Source organism: Clarias gariepinus, chromosome 24 (assembly GCF_024256425.1).
Source record: "Clarias gariepinus isolate MV-2021 ecotype Netherlands chromosome 24, CGAR_prim_01v2, whole genome shotgun sequence".
Classification (NCBI taxonomy): domain Eukaryota; kingdom Metazoa; phylum Chordata; class Actinopteri; order Siluriformes; family Clariidae; genus Clarias; species Clarias gariepinus.
The window spans coordinates 9,055,616-9,074,022 of record NC_071123.1 but is presented as its reverse complement, the minus strand read 5'-3'; the positions used below and the strand labels follow the sequence as shown (position 1 = coordinate 9,074,022).

The 18,407-nt window shown below is 39.5% G+C and overlaps 1 protein-coding gene across 4 annotated transcripts in view; it reads left to right on the top strand.

The window, feature by feature from the left end:
- Nucleotides 1–18,407, top strand: part of camkk1a (calcium/calmodulin-dependent protein kinase kinase 1, alpha a) — a 114,290-nt gene that overhangs the window by 82,263 nt on the left and 13,620 nt on the right. For all 4 annotated transcript variants that reach the window (XM_053485536.1, XM_053485537.1, XM_053485534.1 and 1 more), the window contains exons 10-14: nt 3,158–3,246; nt 9,942–10,141; nt 16,149–16,202; nt 16,374–16,447; nt 17,474–17,561. In XM_053485536.1, coding sequence (XP_053341511.1) covers nt 3,158–3,246; nt 9,942–10,141; nt 16,149–16,202; nt 16,374–16,447; nt 17,474–17,561 — 505 coding nt within the window. The remainder of the gene's footprint in view (nt 1–3,157; nt 3,247–9,941; nt 10,142–16,148; nt 16,203–16,373; nt 16,448–17,473; nt 17,562–18,407) is intronic.

The following is an 18,407-nucleotide window of genomic DNA, read 5'->3' as shown; positions in this document are numbered from 1 at the left end:
CTTGAGCTATTAGAGATGGGGGGGCGGGGGTAGTGTGTATGTGTGTGTCCTGTGATGGATTGGCACCCTGTCCAGGGTGTACCCTACCTGGTGCCCTAGGTCTCCTGGGATAGGCTCCGCGGTATCCACGATGAGTGAGTCAGTGAGTGAATTTGAGGTGGTAAAATGTCACAGTTCCTCTGTAATCCTACAGGTGGTGCACTCTAAGCTATTCCCACGTTCATAGGCAGCACTTTGTCCTGTGGTTACGTGCAAGTTATTTGTGATTTGTTTGTTTATAATTGTAACAAACGCTCAAAAAAGACATATTGTATCAGAATATTTATAAAATCGTGATACTTAGAATCGCCATCTAGGTATCGTGATAATATTGAATCAGGAGGTCCCTGGTGATTCCACCCTTATTATCTATCTATATATCTATCTAATATAACTACGTATTTAACTTTCAACCTACAGTAACTAATTAAGTACTGTAACTAACCATTAAGACATCCTGAATGAAACAGGGTTGTGTATAGTCACTAGCTAATTTAAAAATGGACTAGCACTGAAAAAGATGAGGCTGAATAAATAGAGAGAAAACTCCCTGATAATATACTGTACAGTATGTGTGCTCAGTAATGCCTTTCGACGTACGAGAAAAACAAGTCATGATCTCAAATAACCATCTTTTGTTATCTTGTGATATCTTGTGCCCTTTCTGGACCGCTGTACAGATCTATTACTCTGCGAACAATTTTATGGTAATAATGAGGAAGTGAGTAAATTGCTGTTTGCCTTCCTGCGTAGACAGTGTAGATACGTTTATACAACATGGTCAAGCATGTTAAAGAAACCGGGGTATTCCTTTTTTGGGGTTTTCCTGTAAACCACCAGACATTTGGGGCTGACACAGGGTGAATGGATGTCATGTGCATCTGACATTGAAATAGACTTAACTCATGGTTAACTGATGCAAATTGAAATAGGCATTCAGTAATTTTTATGTTGTTTTATAAAGAAAGGCTTATGCAGGTGTCATGGAGCCACTATAATAAACACTACCCCTGTAAGTACATTATATAAAAAAAAAGCCTAACCATTGTAAAGTCTTTTAAAACTCATCCCCATCTTGCAATTCTGTATGTGAAGCATAACTGCATTTTTGTCCGAGCTTTAAAGGGCAAGCAGTATCCCAGTTTTCCATACAAATTTATTCTTTGTCAAATGTGACATTTTGTTGTAATTGAAAGCCACCTTTACCAGACTAATCAGCTAGACGATGCTGCGAAGAGAAAGCGTCATATTCAATCTTCCACAAAAGGGCCAAAATTAGAGGGTTTTTGCTTTGCATAATTACAAAATGGACCATTACCGGCACAACTAGCAGAATAAGTTTGGCCTTTGGGCAGCACGAAGCTGTAGGGTCTAAATGGGATGCTGGGAATTTGTGAGTCACTTTTACATAACTTTTTTTTGTTTGAATGTGTTTTGTAATTTAAATACAGGGCTTTTTGGGGGAAAAATTGTTATTTCTTTATTAAGTCCACACTGGATGACATGCCTTATAATGATGTTCCTTCCCAGTCATGTATCTGTTACAGAAATATATAATGACTTACCAAAGAGGCACGTCTATAATGGGTTGACCTGAACTATTGTTGACCTATTACTCAAAATTCACTTTATACTCATTTTTAGACATTCAGAAACGTCTCCAGTCTGTATGAATGCACGAAAACCATGAGGCGCTAAAGAAATTTTCCCTGCTGTTTGACCTTTTCCATTTTTGTCTTGATCGATTGTTTTTTTTTTCCTTTAGTGTGGCCTCATATTGTATAACAAGAAACTCTTCCCCTGGTTGTTGCTCAGCGTAGCCAAGTTTTGCTTAACTCCACTCCATTCTGATGGACTCTGTCCTTCTCTGGGTGACCATTTTCACATAAAAAGTGAAGGCTTATGCATAATGACATAACTTGGTCTTCTATATCTCTTAGTTGTGTTTGAACTTTTATATCACAAAGTATTGGTGATGTCATTATGTGTGTGAATTAATGTTCTTACATTTATTTTTCGCCTTTTTCGCCTTAAGAACTAAAATTTTGCAATAAACTTTGCCTCCAAGCCATTTCCATTGTGCTTACTTTTGGTAGCAGATCAAAACTTGTTTGCCGCTGAAAAGAAGAAAATGAAGCCACTTTCAATTTTGTTTTTAAAACAGCCAGTGCCAAGAGAAATCATAATTTACGGTTAAGTGAGGTTTATTGTCTATTTATTTCATACCTTACTTCATTTGCATATTTTTCTAAAGATTTTCTAAGATTTTTTAAATCTTATATACAAAAATATAAATATAACATTGGAAATTGGTAATATTAGTAATGCTTCTGGGTGGCTGGAATGTATTATCTGCATTTGCATTACTTCCTATGAGAAAATGTGTTTCGCAATACGAAGTTTTGCCTTAAGAGCTCGTCTGCTAAAAGGTTTCAGTTCGTATGCCGAGATACCACTGTATTTAGTTTGTCGGAAATGGAGGTGGAAAAAGTGCCTTAAAGGGACGTTCAGGGTCAGTTCATTTAAATCTACAGACACTAAATCAGCACGTTTGAAAAAGGAGTGAAACAAAGAAAATAAAGCAGCCAGAATGCAGGAACTGAGTTGTATTTTTACTGTAAAAAAAGTGAACTTTAAGTCTAATGTCAAGCAATTACAACTGATTGTAGTGCAGAAAAAAACTAAGGTAATTTAAAAATAATAATAATTTAATGACTCTCCAGTCCAGAATGCTCTTCTTATTTTTTTTTCCCTTTATAAGTAAATTTAAAGGTACGGTTTATAACTTTTACTTTTTGCATTGATCACAAGTTTAAAACCATAATCATAAAAAACGTATAGATTTTAGAAAGAATGTAAAAAATTCCATAATTACGAGATTTCTTTATAGCAACTAATTTGAAGTCAAGAGTTATATTTGGTTTGAATCAAGTGGGTGGGATGGAACAGTCGAAGTGAGAGGCTTATCTATGTTTTATGGCATTTATTGCAAATCAATGGCTCTGAAATCAAAGTCTGCTTCTTTAAACCTGTCTGTGTAATGAGATTCTTCAAGCTTCAGACCTCTTGACCTCTCACTCATGAACGTCTCTCTATATCTTTCACTTTTTTTTTCCAGCCAAGTGATGGAGGTTCCTACAGACAACCCTTTAAGTGAGGAGCAGGCTCGTCCCTACTTCAGAGATATTGTCCTGGGCATCGAGTACTGTGAGTTATCATCTGGGAATTTCTGTGAGAGACGGGCAAATCAGAAAAACCCTACACAGTGCACAGATCTGTCTGTAATAAGGACCTCTGAGAGTTTTGCTATAAGAGGAGGATCATCATCATTTTTTTTCTTGAACTGTGTTTGCTTTCAATTAATTATAATGATTTCAAAACTGTATATAGACTTCAAATCTTAATCTTACCTCTTGAGACCCTTATACAGTATAAGTATATGAAATTTTCTTTTTACCTAAATTGGCTGTGTATCCTCATATGTCTGATCCTCATATGAGGAAAGTCAGCTACAGTATAACTCTTGCGTCCAACTTTTTCCAATTTGAAAAAAGTTCTTCGTACTGTAGTTTTCAGAGTCTTGGTTTCAGGAGGTTAACAGTAAAATGTAATTTATGTATTTTTTTAATACATTATGAATATTTGGGTTAAAAGCTAAGCCCTAATATGTGCTAGTTTTTTTCCCCCAGGGACACATGTAGTCATTGTCCCTTATGTCCCTTATGTAAATGTGAAGTCTGTTGGGAAGCGTAACTCGAGACGCTTTTCCATGTTTGTGGTTTCATTGTCATGGTACAGCAAGGTGTCCACTATAATGAATAAGGAAAGAGTTTGAGGAAGAAAATATTTACTGACCTTGTGCCAAGTGGTACAGTATGGTAGAAGATTTATGTATTGCACATGAATACCTTTTTTCCCCTTTGATAGCTCGGCAGCAGTCACTATAAACCATCTGGTAAAGCAATGAATCCACATGCACGATCTCAATATCAGTTATGGTTTGAGCCCCAGTGAGTTCTCGTCCCTCCATTTAAGCCAGGGTGACGATGATCGATAAATGATTTTCCTGTGAATGCGGATTAGGTTGATCTGCGAGTTTTGATCTGAACTGCCACAAATGGCACTAGTGACAGTTTAATTTTAACTTGGGAGTAAAAAAAATTGGAATCGCATAAAAAAAAAAATAAGTTACATTTTTCCCCCTTGAAATGAAGCAGTGTAATATGTTTCTCTTGTCCTAGTTGAAAAGCATGGCGAATGAAAACCAAACAAAAAAAAACAACAATAAAAACCTCGCTGGCATTTACTTAGATTTACAATTACAGTAAGTATTTGTGGTCGAATTCCACAACCCTTGTTCCATGCAAAAATATGTTCAAGTTCAGCTGAGACAAATTTAATTCTTTCCTTTCCCTGGAACTACAGTACCGGTACGGCTAAGCCGGTAAAGTTCTGGTTACCCATACAGCTATTTCCGGTTATCCATACAGCTTGTTCCAGGGAAAGAAAATTGCACCTTTATAATAGACACAGAAAAATATGAGCTACACCTTTAATGTAAAAATAATTTATTACAATAGAAATGTTGTTTAGGCAGAATTTCAGCTCAGTTTACATTCTTCTAATAAACATCTCAGTGACCCACGTTTTCACCACCTTGCCATCTAAGTTAATAAGGACACATCATGAAAGCTCATTCTGGTGCTATTAGCCGTTTAGCATGTATGCTTAAACTGGTGCCATTCAAAAAGAACAGCTAAGCCTCTGGTTGGCGCAGTGGTAAAGTGATGGCTGGTTCGGTTCCCGGGTGATGCTGTGAGAGCCCCCTAGTGACAGGGAGGAATTGGACATGACTAAATTAGGGAGAAAATTGGGAAAAAATGCAAAAAAAAAAAAAGAACAGCTATTTAATATAAAAAAGTGTAGTTTATGTTAACTAAATATTAAAGCTTAATAACATGCACAGCAAACATTGGTCCACCGCCAACGTTTGTCCCTGGCCAATAACAGTCGCGGTAGGACGGTATCAATTGGCACAAATTTTACCAATTAAGGCATTGCTTATAAAATATGTGACAGCACATTTCCTAAAAATGCATTCAGATACGTTTGTACATATCTACAGTTGTCCGGGGTTGCATGTTTAGCTGATACCTCAACTTTTAGATTCGAAGGGTCGCATTATTCAATATATACCCTCGAAGCAAACATTTGGACGTTTGATGGCCATTTAAGACAGCTGTTGTAAATCAGATAACATCAAACACAACCGTTTAACTTTTATTTTCCAAGTTCAATTTACTCTTTCAATTCTCTCCGTGCTTGGGGAGGTTTCTTCCAGGTGCTCCGGTTTCCTTCCATAGTTTAGAGACATGCAGATTAGGTTAATTGCCATTCCCGAATTGCCCATAGTGCATGAATGAGGGTGTGAGCGTGGGTATGTATGATAAATTGGTACCCCGCCTCGTGCCCAAAGTTTCCCCTGCGACCCTGTATACAGGATAAAGCAGTTCAGACAATAAGACGATGATGATAAGCTTAATGAAAACACTTAAAATCTTGGTGTACTCTAAATCAGCATGTATATTGTGCATCATGTATATTGCATATGTACAGTATATACACAAGCGCAATTTTTTGACCAGGATTAGCCTCTTTGACCTTTTTTGTTTTTGTCAGTTGCAAACTAGGTAGGTATGAGATCAGGACTGACATTACACACAGGAGCTCTAGAGTCTCTTACAGAGCTTTCAGAATGCCGCTTTGAATCGGCATGATTGTAAACAAGAGTAAATAGTTTATGGCTGTTGATAAAATAAAGAGATGCATTTGCAGTTTGGGACCATCTTCTATGATGAGATGAAAGACACTTTAAAAACCTGCACTTTGCTGCTTTTATACCTGAGCCAGCATTAGTAAAATTCAGTGTTGTAAAAGCAATTTCCTGAAGAGGAATAAGAGTGGGATGTGCATTTGTTTCGCATAGCAGTTTTGCTTTGATGTATTTAGGTCTGTGGATTTGCAAATCGAAATAATCCAAAAGAAAAAAATAATGGTAAGGCATGACTGAAAAAACTGACACCCTGCAGAATATTATTAATTATAAGTAGTGGTTACTTTCTTTTGTTTATACTTCACTGAAATTACAAAATAATGTAAGGGTATCAACAAAATTTTCACTTCTTGCACATTTTGATGTCTGACGTCTTTAGGATTTCTATATAAGGAGTTTTTAAACTGTTAAACAATTTAACATTTCTTTATCTATTCCTGCCACTCAAGATTTAAGGGATAACATTCATTTGTTTTAGTAAGTCAACTAGGGCATCTACTTGGAAGTGCACTTACGGCTGTGAAAGGGCTTACTTTTAGCGCCGGTGACCTCAGCAAAAAAATCTTTATAAATCTGAACAATGAACTGTATAATAAAAAATGAGGGCATGGTCTAAACCTTTGATAGTCCATTTCATGGGTAAATATAAACACCTGATCAAATTGTTCATTTATTGTTAAAATTAAGGTTTGTTTGGTGTATGTTTGCCCCACCTGGGGGTAACTTTAGGTGACATGACAGGTTTTTTCTAGGGAACTTTTGTGTCTATTCACAATCGGCAAAATCATACAGTAAATGAGAATTTAGTCTTGTAACCAATTATAACACAGAAGGAGTGATTTACAGTATTGGGATTTAAAGATGGGAAGCCTAACATAACCTCAACATTTGGATAAAAATATCGGTTCTTCTTCTATCATATTCCAGCAGGGAATCCAAAAAGGAATATTTTACCTATATTTTTTCAGATCAGAACAGTTAAGTTTGAATCTCTAATCCTTATCATAAGCATAGCTAATGATAAGAACTATGTATGTAGAAACAAATGCTTTTAATCTAAAGAACAGCAACTGTAAAGCGTGGAGGTGGTAGCATCCTGTTATGGGCCTTTGAGTGGTCCCTACAGCGGACCAACTGATCCACACAACAACTTTGCACAGGTTTTATGTCGGATGCCCTGCCTGGCGCAACACTACCATTTTGTCCAGGCTTGGGATCATCGCTGTTAAGTAAAGTTAAGCCTTTATTTGTCACATATACATTACAGCACAGCGAAATTCTTTTTTTCGCATACAGTATCTCAGCCTAACTGTGGTCAGAGGCAGGATACAGCGCCCCTGGAGCAGATGGGGTCAGGGCCTTGCTCAAGGGCCCAACAGTGGCAACTTGGTGAAGCGGGAGATCGAACCGCCGATCTTCCTATCAGTAACTCTCAGTGCATTAGCCCTCTGAGCCCACATGGAAGGCGAGAAACCTACCACTGAGCCACAAATGTTTCAGCATTGGGTTACGAGACCTTTTGTGAAAAAGAAATTTGTGCAGTTTAAAAAATCTAAAAGCCTACTGTGATTAGACATACACCAAGGTATGGAGTTCAGATATAAAGCTGACTTTATTATAATACTGGTTTATTTAGTTAAATGAGCAATTTTGGTAAGTTGTGAAGGTTTGAATGTTCTTGCATATTGTTTTTTTTAATGGGGGGCTACGACAGCAGAAGACCCCACCGGGTACCACTCATCTCCACTACAAATAGGAAAAAGAGGCTACAATTTGCACGAGCTCACCAAAATTGGACAGTTGAAGACTGGAAAAATGTTGCCTGGTCTGATGAGTCTCGATTTCTGTTGAGACATTCAAATGGTAGAGTCAGAATTTGGTGTAAACAGAATAAGAACATGGATCCATCATACCTTGTTACCACTGTGCAGGGTGGTGGTGGTGATGTAATGGTGTGGGGGATGTTTCTTGGCACACTTTAGGCCCCTTAGTGCCAATTGGGCACTATGAGAAACATAGTTTCTTTAAACATTGTTTAAATGCCACGGGCTACCTGAGCATTGTTTCTGACCATGTCCATCCCTTTATGACCACCATGTACCCATACTCTAATGGCTACTTCCAGCAGGATAATGCACCATGTCACAAAGCTCGAATCATTTCAAATTGGTTTCTTGAACATGACAATGAGTTCACTGTACTAAAATGGCCTCCACAACCACCAATAGAGCAGCTTTGGGATGTGGTGGAATGGGAGCTTCGTGCCCTGGATGTGCATCCCACAAATCTCCATCAACTGCAAGATGCTATCCTCTCAATATGAGCCAACATTTCTAAAGAATGCTTTCAGCACCTTCTTGAATCAATGCCACGTAGAATTACTGTAAAGCAGTTCTGAAGGCGAAAGGGGGTCAAACACCGTATTAGTATGGTGTTCCTAATTATCCTTTAGGTGAATGTGTGTGTGTGTGTATATGTATGTATGTATATATATATATATATATATATATATATATATATATATATATATATATATATATATATATATATATATATATATATAGTTTGTGATTGCAATTGCATGTTTAAGAAATAGTATCTGAACGAGGTTGACCCACATTGCCTAAGTCGATGTCCATATTCGGCCTGTATTTTTGATTAACTGAACGGATTTTGCTGATGTTCCTAAGAGCTTAGATCTTAGATCTCGGGTTGCTGTGGGGTTTCTCCATCTCATCATTATTGTGTTTCTCAGCACGTCTGCATTATGATAACCTAAAAGCTCTGCGATGTCCACAGGCTGCCTGTTTGACTCCATTACTCGCGCTCTTCCCACCTCTCCTCACTATGGGAGGTTTAATGCTTCTCCTAGCCAGCATTACACAACGCTCTCATTACTCTCCGCACTGAGATCAGCTGCTCGTCCCTGCCGTCTCCTAAAAGCCCACGTCTCTTTGTGCACAGTGTGTTTAAAAGTGTGTATTCGTTTCCCACAGGTGTATGTTGTATATTGATACAAGCCTCCTGCAGGTCATAAACGCCGTGTCGTTTTACATTTCCGTGTTACGCAAGCGATCGATATCTGTTACATGAGCTCCACTCGCGCAGCGGCTCCCGATATGTGATTTCTCACAGGCTGCTTTTAGGGCAGCTGTGCAAGCGTGTTGGAGAGACCTGCCTGTAATGCAGTCCAAACACTGCGGCGATTATGGTCTCTCTGTTTTCATTAGCGCTGTGTGATGCACCGCAGGGAATATAGTGAACGTAAATCGAATGAATGGCAATTCTCATAGCCTATTTCTTTCTCCATTTATTATCTTAATTTTTTCATGGGGAGCCATTTTATGGCTGGAGAGCTCTCACAGAAAGGAACCAGACTCTAGGATGGAACCCATCCTTATTTGGGTAATAACGGATACCAGGGATTGATCTGCAGTCATACTGTGTTAACTTAGGTTGATCTCATCAGACCTATCATGTGCATAATACAGTAGGAGATGATACTGTACATGATAAGACAACATGATAGAAAACCAAAATATTTTTAGGATTCTGTGTGATCTTCATGGTCTTCATGGGAGTGTGACATTGTTACTATAAAAAAGTAATCAAAATGAACAATTCTTCACCGCTGTTGTATAGCATACGATATCACAATTACAGTATATCGTTAAAAATAGGCTCTGACTAGCATACAGTACACAAGATGGAGGATTTGACTTCCTGAAACAGTGATCTCAGGGGTTTTAGCTCTTACAAAATCAGCGAGCAACACAATCGACATTTTCCTGAAGGACACTCGATTGATCTGCCATCAGCTTACTTTTGATTGCGTACTTTAAAACAAGCGTTCATTACTCATCCAATCAGTGCTTATGTGAACGAGTTGTTGACCCCATTGACCGCTCAAGTGACCCTCCGGATCATCAAATGCACCCTCCACTGGATACACGGCTTAAACAATTTTTTGTCATGATGTATAAGATTTCTTATGGAATTGCACCCATATTTCATCACAAACAAACCAGTAATAAGTGTCTGCTTTCCCTGCTTGTCATGTCTTCCTTAGTGCACTATCAGAAGATTGTCCACCGGGACATCAAGCCATCGAATCTGTTGCTTGGAGATGATGGCCACGTCAAGATTGCTGATTTCGGTGTTAGCAACCAGTTCGAGGGGAACGATGCCTTGCTGTCCAGCACAGCAGGAACGCCGGCCTTCATGGCTCCGGAGACTCTGTCTGACAACCGCAAGAGCTTCAGCGGAAAGGTAAACACCATGGCAGCGTATTAATGTCCCTATTGTAGGCAGGAACTATGATCGACTAAGCTTGGAAAGCACGTTTTTAGGTCACACGCAGTGTAATGCATACTAATAGTGCAGTCTCAATTCCAGTTACTGATATGGCCAGTGCGAGTTTGGTTGCGAGGTTTGTTTACTAGAAAAAAATTCTATTTTTACATGATTTAAATGAGAATTCCATGGCACAGTAAGAAAGAGATAACCCTCCGCCTTATCAGGATGTCCCTGCTTCCCCTAACAATGACGTTGCCAGCTGCAGTTTCATAGTGAGGGAAAAAAAAAAGTTAGAAAAGTTGGATAGTGTTCATTAGAGAGCTTTAAAAATTCAAATATTTAGGATCTAAACGTTTTCAGCTCTTTTGAAGGATCAGTAATTTAAGAAATTTATATCTGATTTTTTTTTTTTTTTTGCTGAAATTGAAACTTTTATACATTTTACCTACTGCCCTTTAGTGGCTATAGTGCAAAACTAACCAGTGCGACTTTATACCTGACTTGATATGTATTATAGGTCTCAATTTAGAATGCAATACTTTTTAGCACATTGCTTTTAAGATCTTGGTTTTGATTGGTCAGAAGCTGTTGATTAACCTTCCGAACAGCTGTTCTGACAGGAGGGCGCTCCTCTGACTGTTAAACGCGTTAAGGAAACCTGGATAGATACTGCTGAACTGTCAACTCTATGGAAGAAATGTGGTCTGAAAAACGTCATGAATGACCGTGATCAGGGATCACTTAAACGCTTGGTGATGATGGATCATGAAAAGAATATAAATGGAAATCACTTTTTATGTTTATTAGTGAATATGAAAATATTTCTATGAAAAACATTATGAGAACTGGCAGGATTGGGACTAAACAGATGTGCACATGGCACATACATTTTAATGAGACTAATCAGGAAAAAAACTTCAGTTTCCTCAGCTAGGGAGCATAAAGATTGGACTTTGGAGCAGTAGAAAAAGGTTGTGGCCCTATTTTAGAATGAAGGGAAGCGCATGAAGCAGTGCATCCATCATGCATATTGCTCACTGTACAACCCTCTGGAGGCAGTGTACAGTTGGTCAGGTCTAGGCTCAGCAACGTTATGCGAGAATAAAATGAAGTCAGCTGAATGAACAGAATGACCAGGTTCAGTTATAGCGCCTTATTCCATCACACAGATTAATAAAAAATGGTTCTAGGAGCATGAGGAATGATTTTCATACATAACCTGGCCACTGCCAAAGCCAAAGGCGCTTTTAATCGTGTAAACATGCAACATGGTAGGCAGACAATGTATACTTTATAATGAATGTTATGCACAAAATACTCAAGTGAACATCCCTTCAAGCGCTTTCTCAAAGCTCCCGAGCGCTAGCATTAACAGTCAGGAGCAATTTCCAGTTAGCTGTGAGATGAGCAATGTACTGTATCACTGCACATGTTCAAAGATAAGCCTCTGATGTATAGGAAGAAGTCAATACTGCCCTTGGGCTTGTAGTGAACTTAGTGCTGACTGCTAGCTGTTAAGAGTCTGAAAACTCCATTCATGCATACGGATGAAAACGGCGACATCCACTGCACTGCAGATTGACTGAGAAACTCCACAGTGGTGTATATATATATACACATACTATAAAGGATCCTTTATATATCCTTTATAGTGCAGGTACTGTATATGTGTATGTGTACATGTGTGTTTTTCTACACCTTACTCTGAAAAATAGGCTGCAGTCACCGTTTAAAAGGTCACCATGTCTGTACACAAGCTCTTGAACATTTCACAGTGACAACCGTGTAAGGTCACACAATCCGTGCTGCAGCTTTCAAACTGTCTCCGGTGACAATATACTGTAGACAGTCAGCTATGTTAGATAATAACCTCTGTTAGATAATTGTGATTGATAATAGTGAAACTTACTTTAGATAACTGATGATGTCATCCAACTCCATAATGGTGATTCCTCTCTACCTGGTGTGATATAAATCGTTTCACCGGTGGAATTATGAGTGTAAAACTTTTTGAAAAGAGAAAAGAAGAACAGGTGGTATAAGCTATAAAATAAGTGCTGAGAGGAACTCATTTCTATCCGGGGTGTGTACTGTAGTGCTTTCATCAGGGTTTCTATTATTCCACCTTTTTCTCTTGCTCTCTCCCTCACACACGTGTGTGTACAATCTGGGCAGTGTACATTGATTGTTGTGTGCATTGATTTTTTATTTTTTTTCCCCGACTGCAATTTTGCCACCCCTCACCACCACACCACCACCACTATTTTTCTTTTTAGTTTGAACATCGTCTAGACTTTGAAGTTGATATGGCCATACCGTAGACTACCGGATCGATTTTATGCGCCAAATCCTTCCATCTCTAGAGACGCAAAGTCCAATTCCGTTGTCTTAAGTGTAAACACTATGGAAAAGTCTGGTATTTAACACAGCAGTCTTTTCTTTTTTCATTTAATCAAGTTCATTTAAGTGTGCAGAGTGACTCAGAGTCTGGTTCCTCTCAAGGTTTCTTCCTAGGTTTGTCCTCGGCACTGTCGCTGTCGTCCTCAGCTTGCTCATCAGGGACAGTCTTATCATTTTGAGTCATACACAATCACATTTCATTGTGTAAATCTGCTTTGGGACAATGCAAAGTGTTAAAAGTGCTATACAAATAAAATTGAATTGAATTAAATAACATTAACACATTAACATTCATTATTCATCATATACCAGTGAACTGGTGACAGGATCATGGGCACCCAAACCTTACGGTACCTGTTCCCCCAGGTCTTGCCTGATTCCACAGAAAAGCCAATGCAACACAAATTGCAAGAAAAAAAAGCCAATGCTGGCCAAGATAGAAAGGCACAAGGTCGTTAAACTGGCCTCCAAACTCACCAGATCCCTCTCCTATTGAGCATCCATGGGATGCACCACTAAAGGCTTCGTCACTAACGTCTTGGTGCCAGACACCACAAATAAATAAAAAAAACAAGGGCTCTTAATGAGCTCATATAATGTCTTTTCTCCAGTATGTTTATGTGATATAAACACTTGGTGCTGACCTGGTTTACACAGATCGGCATACTCGGGCATGAATTAAATATCAGCTGTACCCAAGTACAGAAGTGGACTGCTGTTCACATCACGACATCATCAAAAAAGGCGTCTCATTTGAATTGTGTTTGTATGCAGTACGCACCAGTGACCAGTACGCTTCTGAACAAGACAACCACAGATGATAACATGCAAAAGAGTCGTTTTTTTTTTATTTTTTTTTTTACGTTTTTCTTTCAAAAATTTGGATCATATTATGCACACCACCATGGTTGACTTCCTTGTTCTCTTTTAATTTTAAAGTGCATACTGCCTCCTGCTGTACTGGGGGGGTGTAACACTGCAGGTACAGAAGCATAATAATGTCAACGGGGTATAAATCAATCATGCTTTATGTGAAAGCAGCGCATGAGATATCTCATGCTTTTGTTATAACGTGCAGCTACAGTACCTCACACTGTCACAGCATCTTTTTACGCTGCTTATACAGTATAAAGTCACACACCAGCCGACCGCATTAACTGTCCGATTTCAAATAAATGAGTTTACAGATATTAAATTGTTCTTTATAAAAAGCTGCAGTGAATAAAGCTATCGGTCCAACTTAATGTTGTCTTAATTTAAATAAATGCAAAAAAAATTTTGTGGGTACCTTGCTGCGACGGACAGTATGAGAGCATGCTGTTACAGGAAAATAATCAGCAGTGGGTGACAGCGTCTCGGGAGACTTTAACAAGGACATATGAGTGAAGATAGAAATAGTGTAAGATCGAGACAGGGACTTGACAAGAATCTGGATTGCGATTAGACAGACTTCCAGTAAGAATACAGACTGAACCATTAGGTCTCTGATATACACACATAGACACAACCTCCCACATTTCAACTCTGACTGGGTTGCACTGATTTAGCTCTGCCTTCAGAGACTTGGGTAGATACTCAGTCATTCCGACAGACCCATGTGTTTGGAGGATAAAAGCGTTCCGGACCAGCTGCTCCAAATGTCGACTGAAAATCTGGTTGAAAAAGAAAAAGAAAAAAATCAGTATAGAGTAGTAAAGTCAGTACTTGCATTTAGCTTTTAATTCAGCACTAAATCCTAGTCCACGTTACACAGGTATAATTAAAAAACGTTTTTTCCTCCTAGTGATGTTCGGTGGGCAGGAGACAAGCCTTTCTTGGAAGAATCATAACTTTTTTATTTTTTTATTCGCCATGTGAAAATGCAACCGCACTCTGTCTAAGCATGCCAAACCAGCAGGCAGTGATATAACTCTTAACGTAAGGCCAACTTGGCAAATCAGAAGCTTTAAAAATAATCCTCGCCAAGTGCATCACACTCTGAAGACCAACGCAGGAGATACAGTACAGAACATGCAGGCAAAAACCGTATGTGTTTCCTGTAAACACATCAACACTGCTAACTGAGTTTCTAAAGATCTTAACCTTGGAAGGACCGTTTACACCGACCTTGTGAATGGAGTTTGCATATGTACAAAAGAACAAAACCTACAAAATAAAACATTTTTTACACATCCCTGTGTAAAGGTGGAGAAAGGCTAATACAGTGCAGAACAGTTTATATGTGTGAGGGATCTAGCCATGGGTGAAAATAGGCCGGTACTGTCTGGTACCACTAATGGATTAGCAGGGGGAGGGTAAAGCAGCTGCCTGCCAAAACCCACATTCGGATCTAGTCATGAAAGCACTCACTTACTCACTCATTCATTCATCATCTGTACCACTTTACCCTGCATACAGGTTGCACACACACTCATTTACACACTACGGGCAATTTGGGAACGGCAATTAGCCTAATGGGTTCAGCGAGAATGAAAGGAAAGGTGTACAGGGCAGTGGTGAGACCAGCGATGCTCTACGGCTTAGAGACAGTGGCACTGAAGAAAAGACAGGAGGCAGAGTTGGAGGTAGCAGAGCTGAAGATGTTGAGGTTCTCTTTGGGAGTGACAAGGATGGATAGGATCAAGAATGAGTTCATCAGAGGGACAACCCACGTTAGATGTTTTGGAGATAAAGTCAGAGAGGCCAGATTGAGGTGGTTTGGGCATGTTCAGAGGAGAGATTGTGAATATATCGGTAGAAGGATGCTGAGGTTGGAACTGCCAGGCAGGAGGTCTAGAGGAAGACCTAAGAGGAGATTTATGGATGCAGTGAGAGAGGACATGAAGTTAGTTGGTGTGAGAGAAGAGGATGCAGAGGATAGGGTTAGATGGAGGCAGATGATTTGCTGTGGCGACCCCTGAAAGGGAACAGCCGAAAGTCAAAGAAGAATTAGACTAATGGGCATGTCTTTGGATTGTGGGAGGATACTGGAGCACCTCAAAGAAACCCACCAATCACGGAGAGAACATGCAAACTCCATGCATGTTTGAACCCGGAGCCTGGAGGTGTGAGGACACAGCCACCAGGCCGCCTAACGGAAGCGCTTTCAGCAAGAAAACACATCTGATAATGTTATGTCTTCTTAAGCAACACTTAGCCTCCTTAGTACATTTAGTACAGAACACTTTGTCTATTCCTAAGTCGGTCCAACCATCATTGCCTCTGAACCATCAGTGTTGTGTTTCAATCTTTTAATACTGCTAGTTAACATGAGTGCAAACGTCCACCAATGCACTGACAGGTTCATCACTTAACTCACGTCAGGCACGCAGCTCACGTACGCGAAACTGTTCGTTCGTTCGTCTGTTTGCCAAAAATGCTTCGTATACCATGCAGAATTTCTTGCAAAATTTCAAATCCTAAGGCGAGAGTTAATGATGGAGGGCATTCGTATGCCGAGGTTAGATAAGAAAAACAAAACAGGTTTGTTTTAATGTGTAAGTATGCACATCATACAGAAAACTGTGTATGTTTAATATGTTTATGTAAAAAACACCCCTTACCGATGTCTCACATCAAAACTGCTTGTCCTCTGTTGCAGGCTCTCGATGTATGGGCAATGGGAGTGACCCTTTACTGCTTTGTGTTTGGGAAGGTAAGACTTTTTATAATACTCGAAGGAAATAAACAGCGTGTAGTGTGTGTTGAATAGCCTCCCAGGATGTTTTAGATTTTTATCTTAGATTTATGGTTAAGGCTATTCATAATAGCCTATCTCTTTCTCTTCCCCCCCCCCCCCCCTCTCTCTCTCTCTCTCTTTCCCCAGTGTCCTTTTATCGACGAGTACATCCTGGCACTGCATAACAAAATCAGGAGCAAGTCTGTGGAGTTCCCCGAGACGTGAGTTCCTCTTCCTGATCTTCACCTGTTCGTAAACCGCCGGAGAGACAGGACGATCCATAAATTCTAACTGCTCCTAAGATGCTGTTTAAAACTGAACGAGTCCTCATTAAGGCTGCAGGAATATTAATGTTTGCGGTGGAGGAGGGAGCGCAGAGATGTGAATGAATAACAAAAGCCTTTCTTCATGGGAACGTGACTCCCTTGTCAGCACAGGCAGCGAACTATAGAGAAGAGCTGAGTGGCTTTGCCACAAGCCTTCATGCCTCAATTCGTCTGTGCATACAGTATAACCCAAGCTTTTTGAGGTCTTTCAAGTGTCAGTTATAAATGTGTTTTTTTTTTTTTTTTTTTTTTAGACAGCGGACTATCAGAAAGATTGGCAGCTTGAGTGTGTGATTGGACAGGTTGTCATCAGCTAATGAAAGCACTTCCTTGAGAGACTCTTACACACTCTCGCTCATTCCTCCTTACTGTAGACATAAAACAAAGTCTCTGTGTAACAGCATTAAGACATGCTCTGTGTGGATTGTTGAAAATGTTTGTTTTTTTTTTAAATTGACCTTTTTTAAGAGACCCATAATGAGGATTTATTGCCAGAAATACCAGTGTGTACATTGGTGTCCAGACTAAATAAAAAAAGATAAATAAATTGGATGCGCTGGATCAAGTGCTATTTTATAAGCTGGCAAATAATTAAAGTTTTTAATATAATACTAGTTGCTAATTCATAAATATGGTGGAGGATCTGTGACAGTGTGAAGCTGCAATATGTCTGTTTAATGTTACATGAAGTCCCAGGAGTTAAAAGCGTGTCATGGTCTTTCAACTCGCAGACCACATTTAAAGAGGTCCTTGAAAATACTCTTTCTCTCGAATAGCTCACTTTAACAGTGACCTCACTATTACCATCACTAAACATCTAATGGCCTGTCTTGAAAAGATCTGCAGGTTTTTTTTGTTTTTTTTTTACTGTCTTATGAAAGTCTTCTTACATCTTCCTAAGTCTTCTTAAATTTCCTTCAGGCCAGTTGTCAGTGAAGGCCTAAAGAATCTACTCCTGCAAATGCTGGACAAGAACCCTGACACCAGGATGACCATTCCTCAGATTAAGGTGAGCTAATGTGGGAACATCACGGCAGACGATGGCAGATTTTGAGAAGTTTTGTTAACTCAGGTGGACTTGTGATCCTGATATGATGAATAATGTGAATTCTCATTGCTTTTTATGTCACCTGCCTACAAAGTATAGGCAACACGTACACAATATTGAAAAAAAAGTATTATTGAATATAAAGTATTCAGTCACCCATCCAAATCATTGGATTCAGGTGTTTCAATCACTTCCATGGTTACAGGTGTATACAATCAACCCCCTAGACATGCAGACCACTTCCAACATGGTACCGTGATCGGATGCCACCTGTGCAGTCATGAAATTTCCTCGCTACCAAATATTGACTGGACAACTGTTGGTGGTATTATAACAAAGTGGAAGTGATTGGGAATGACAGCAACTCAGCCACGAGGTAGTAGACCACGTGAAAAATCACAGAGCAGGGTCAGCAGATGTTGAGACGCATAGGCAGAGAGGACGGCAACTTTCTGCAGTGTCAATAGGTACAGACCTCCAAACCTCATGTGGCCTTCAGATTAGCTCAGGAAGAGTGCGTATAGAGAGCTTCATGGAATGGTTTTCCATGGCCAAGCGTCAGCATTCAAGCCTTACATCACCAAGTGCAATGCAAAGCATCGGATGCAGTGGTGTAAAGCACGCCGCCACTGGACTCTAGAGCAGAGAGATGTGTTCTCTGATATACAGGTCTGGGTTTGGCAGATGTTTGAAGAACAGTTCAAGTTTAAAGTTTGGTGGAGGAGGGATTAAGATGTGGGTTTGTTCTTCAGGAGTTGGGCTCGGCCCCTTAGTTCCAGTGAAAGGAACTCTTAATGCTTCAGCATG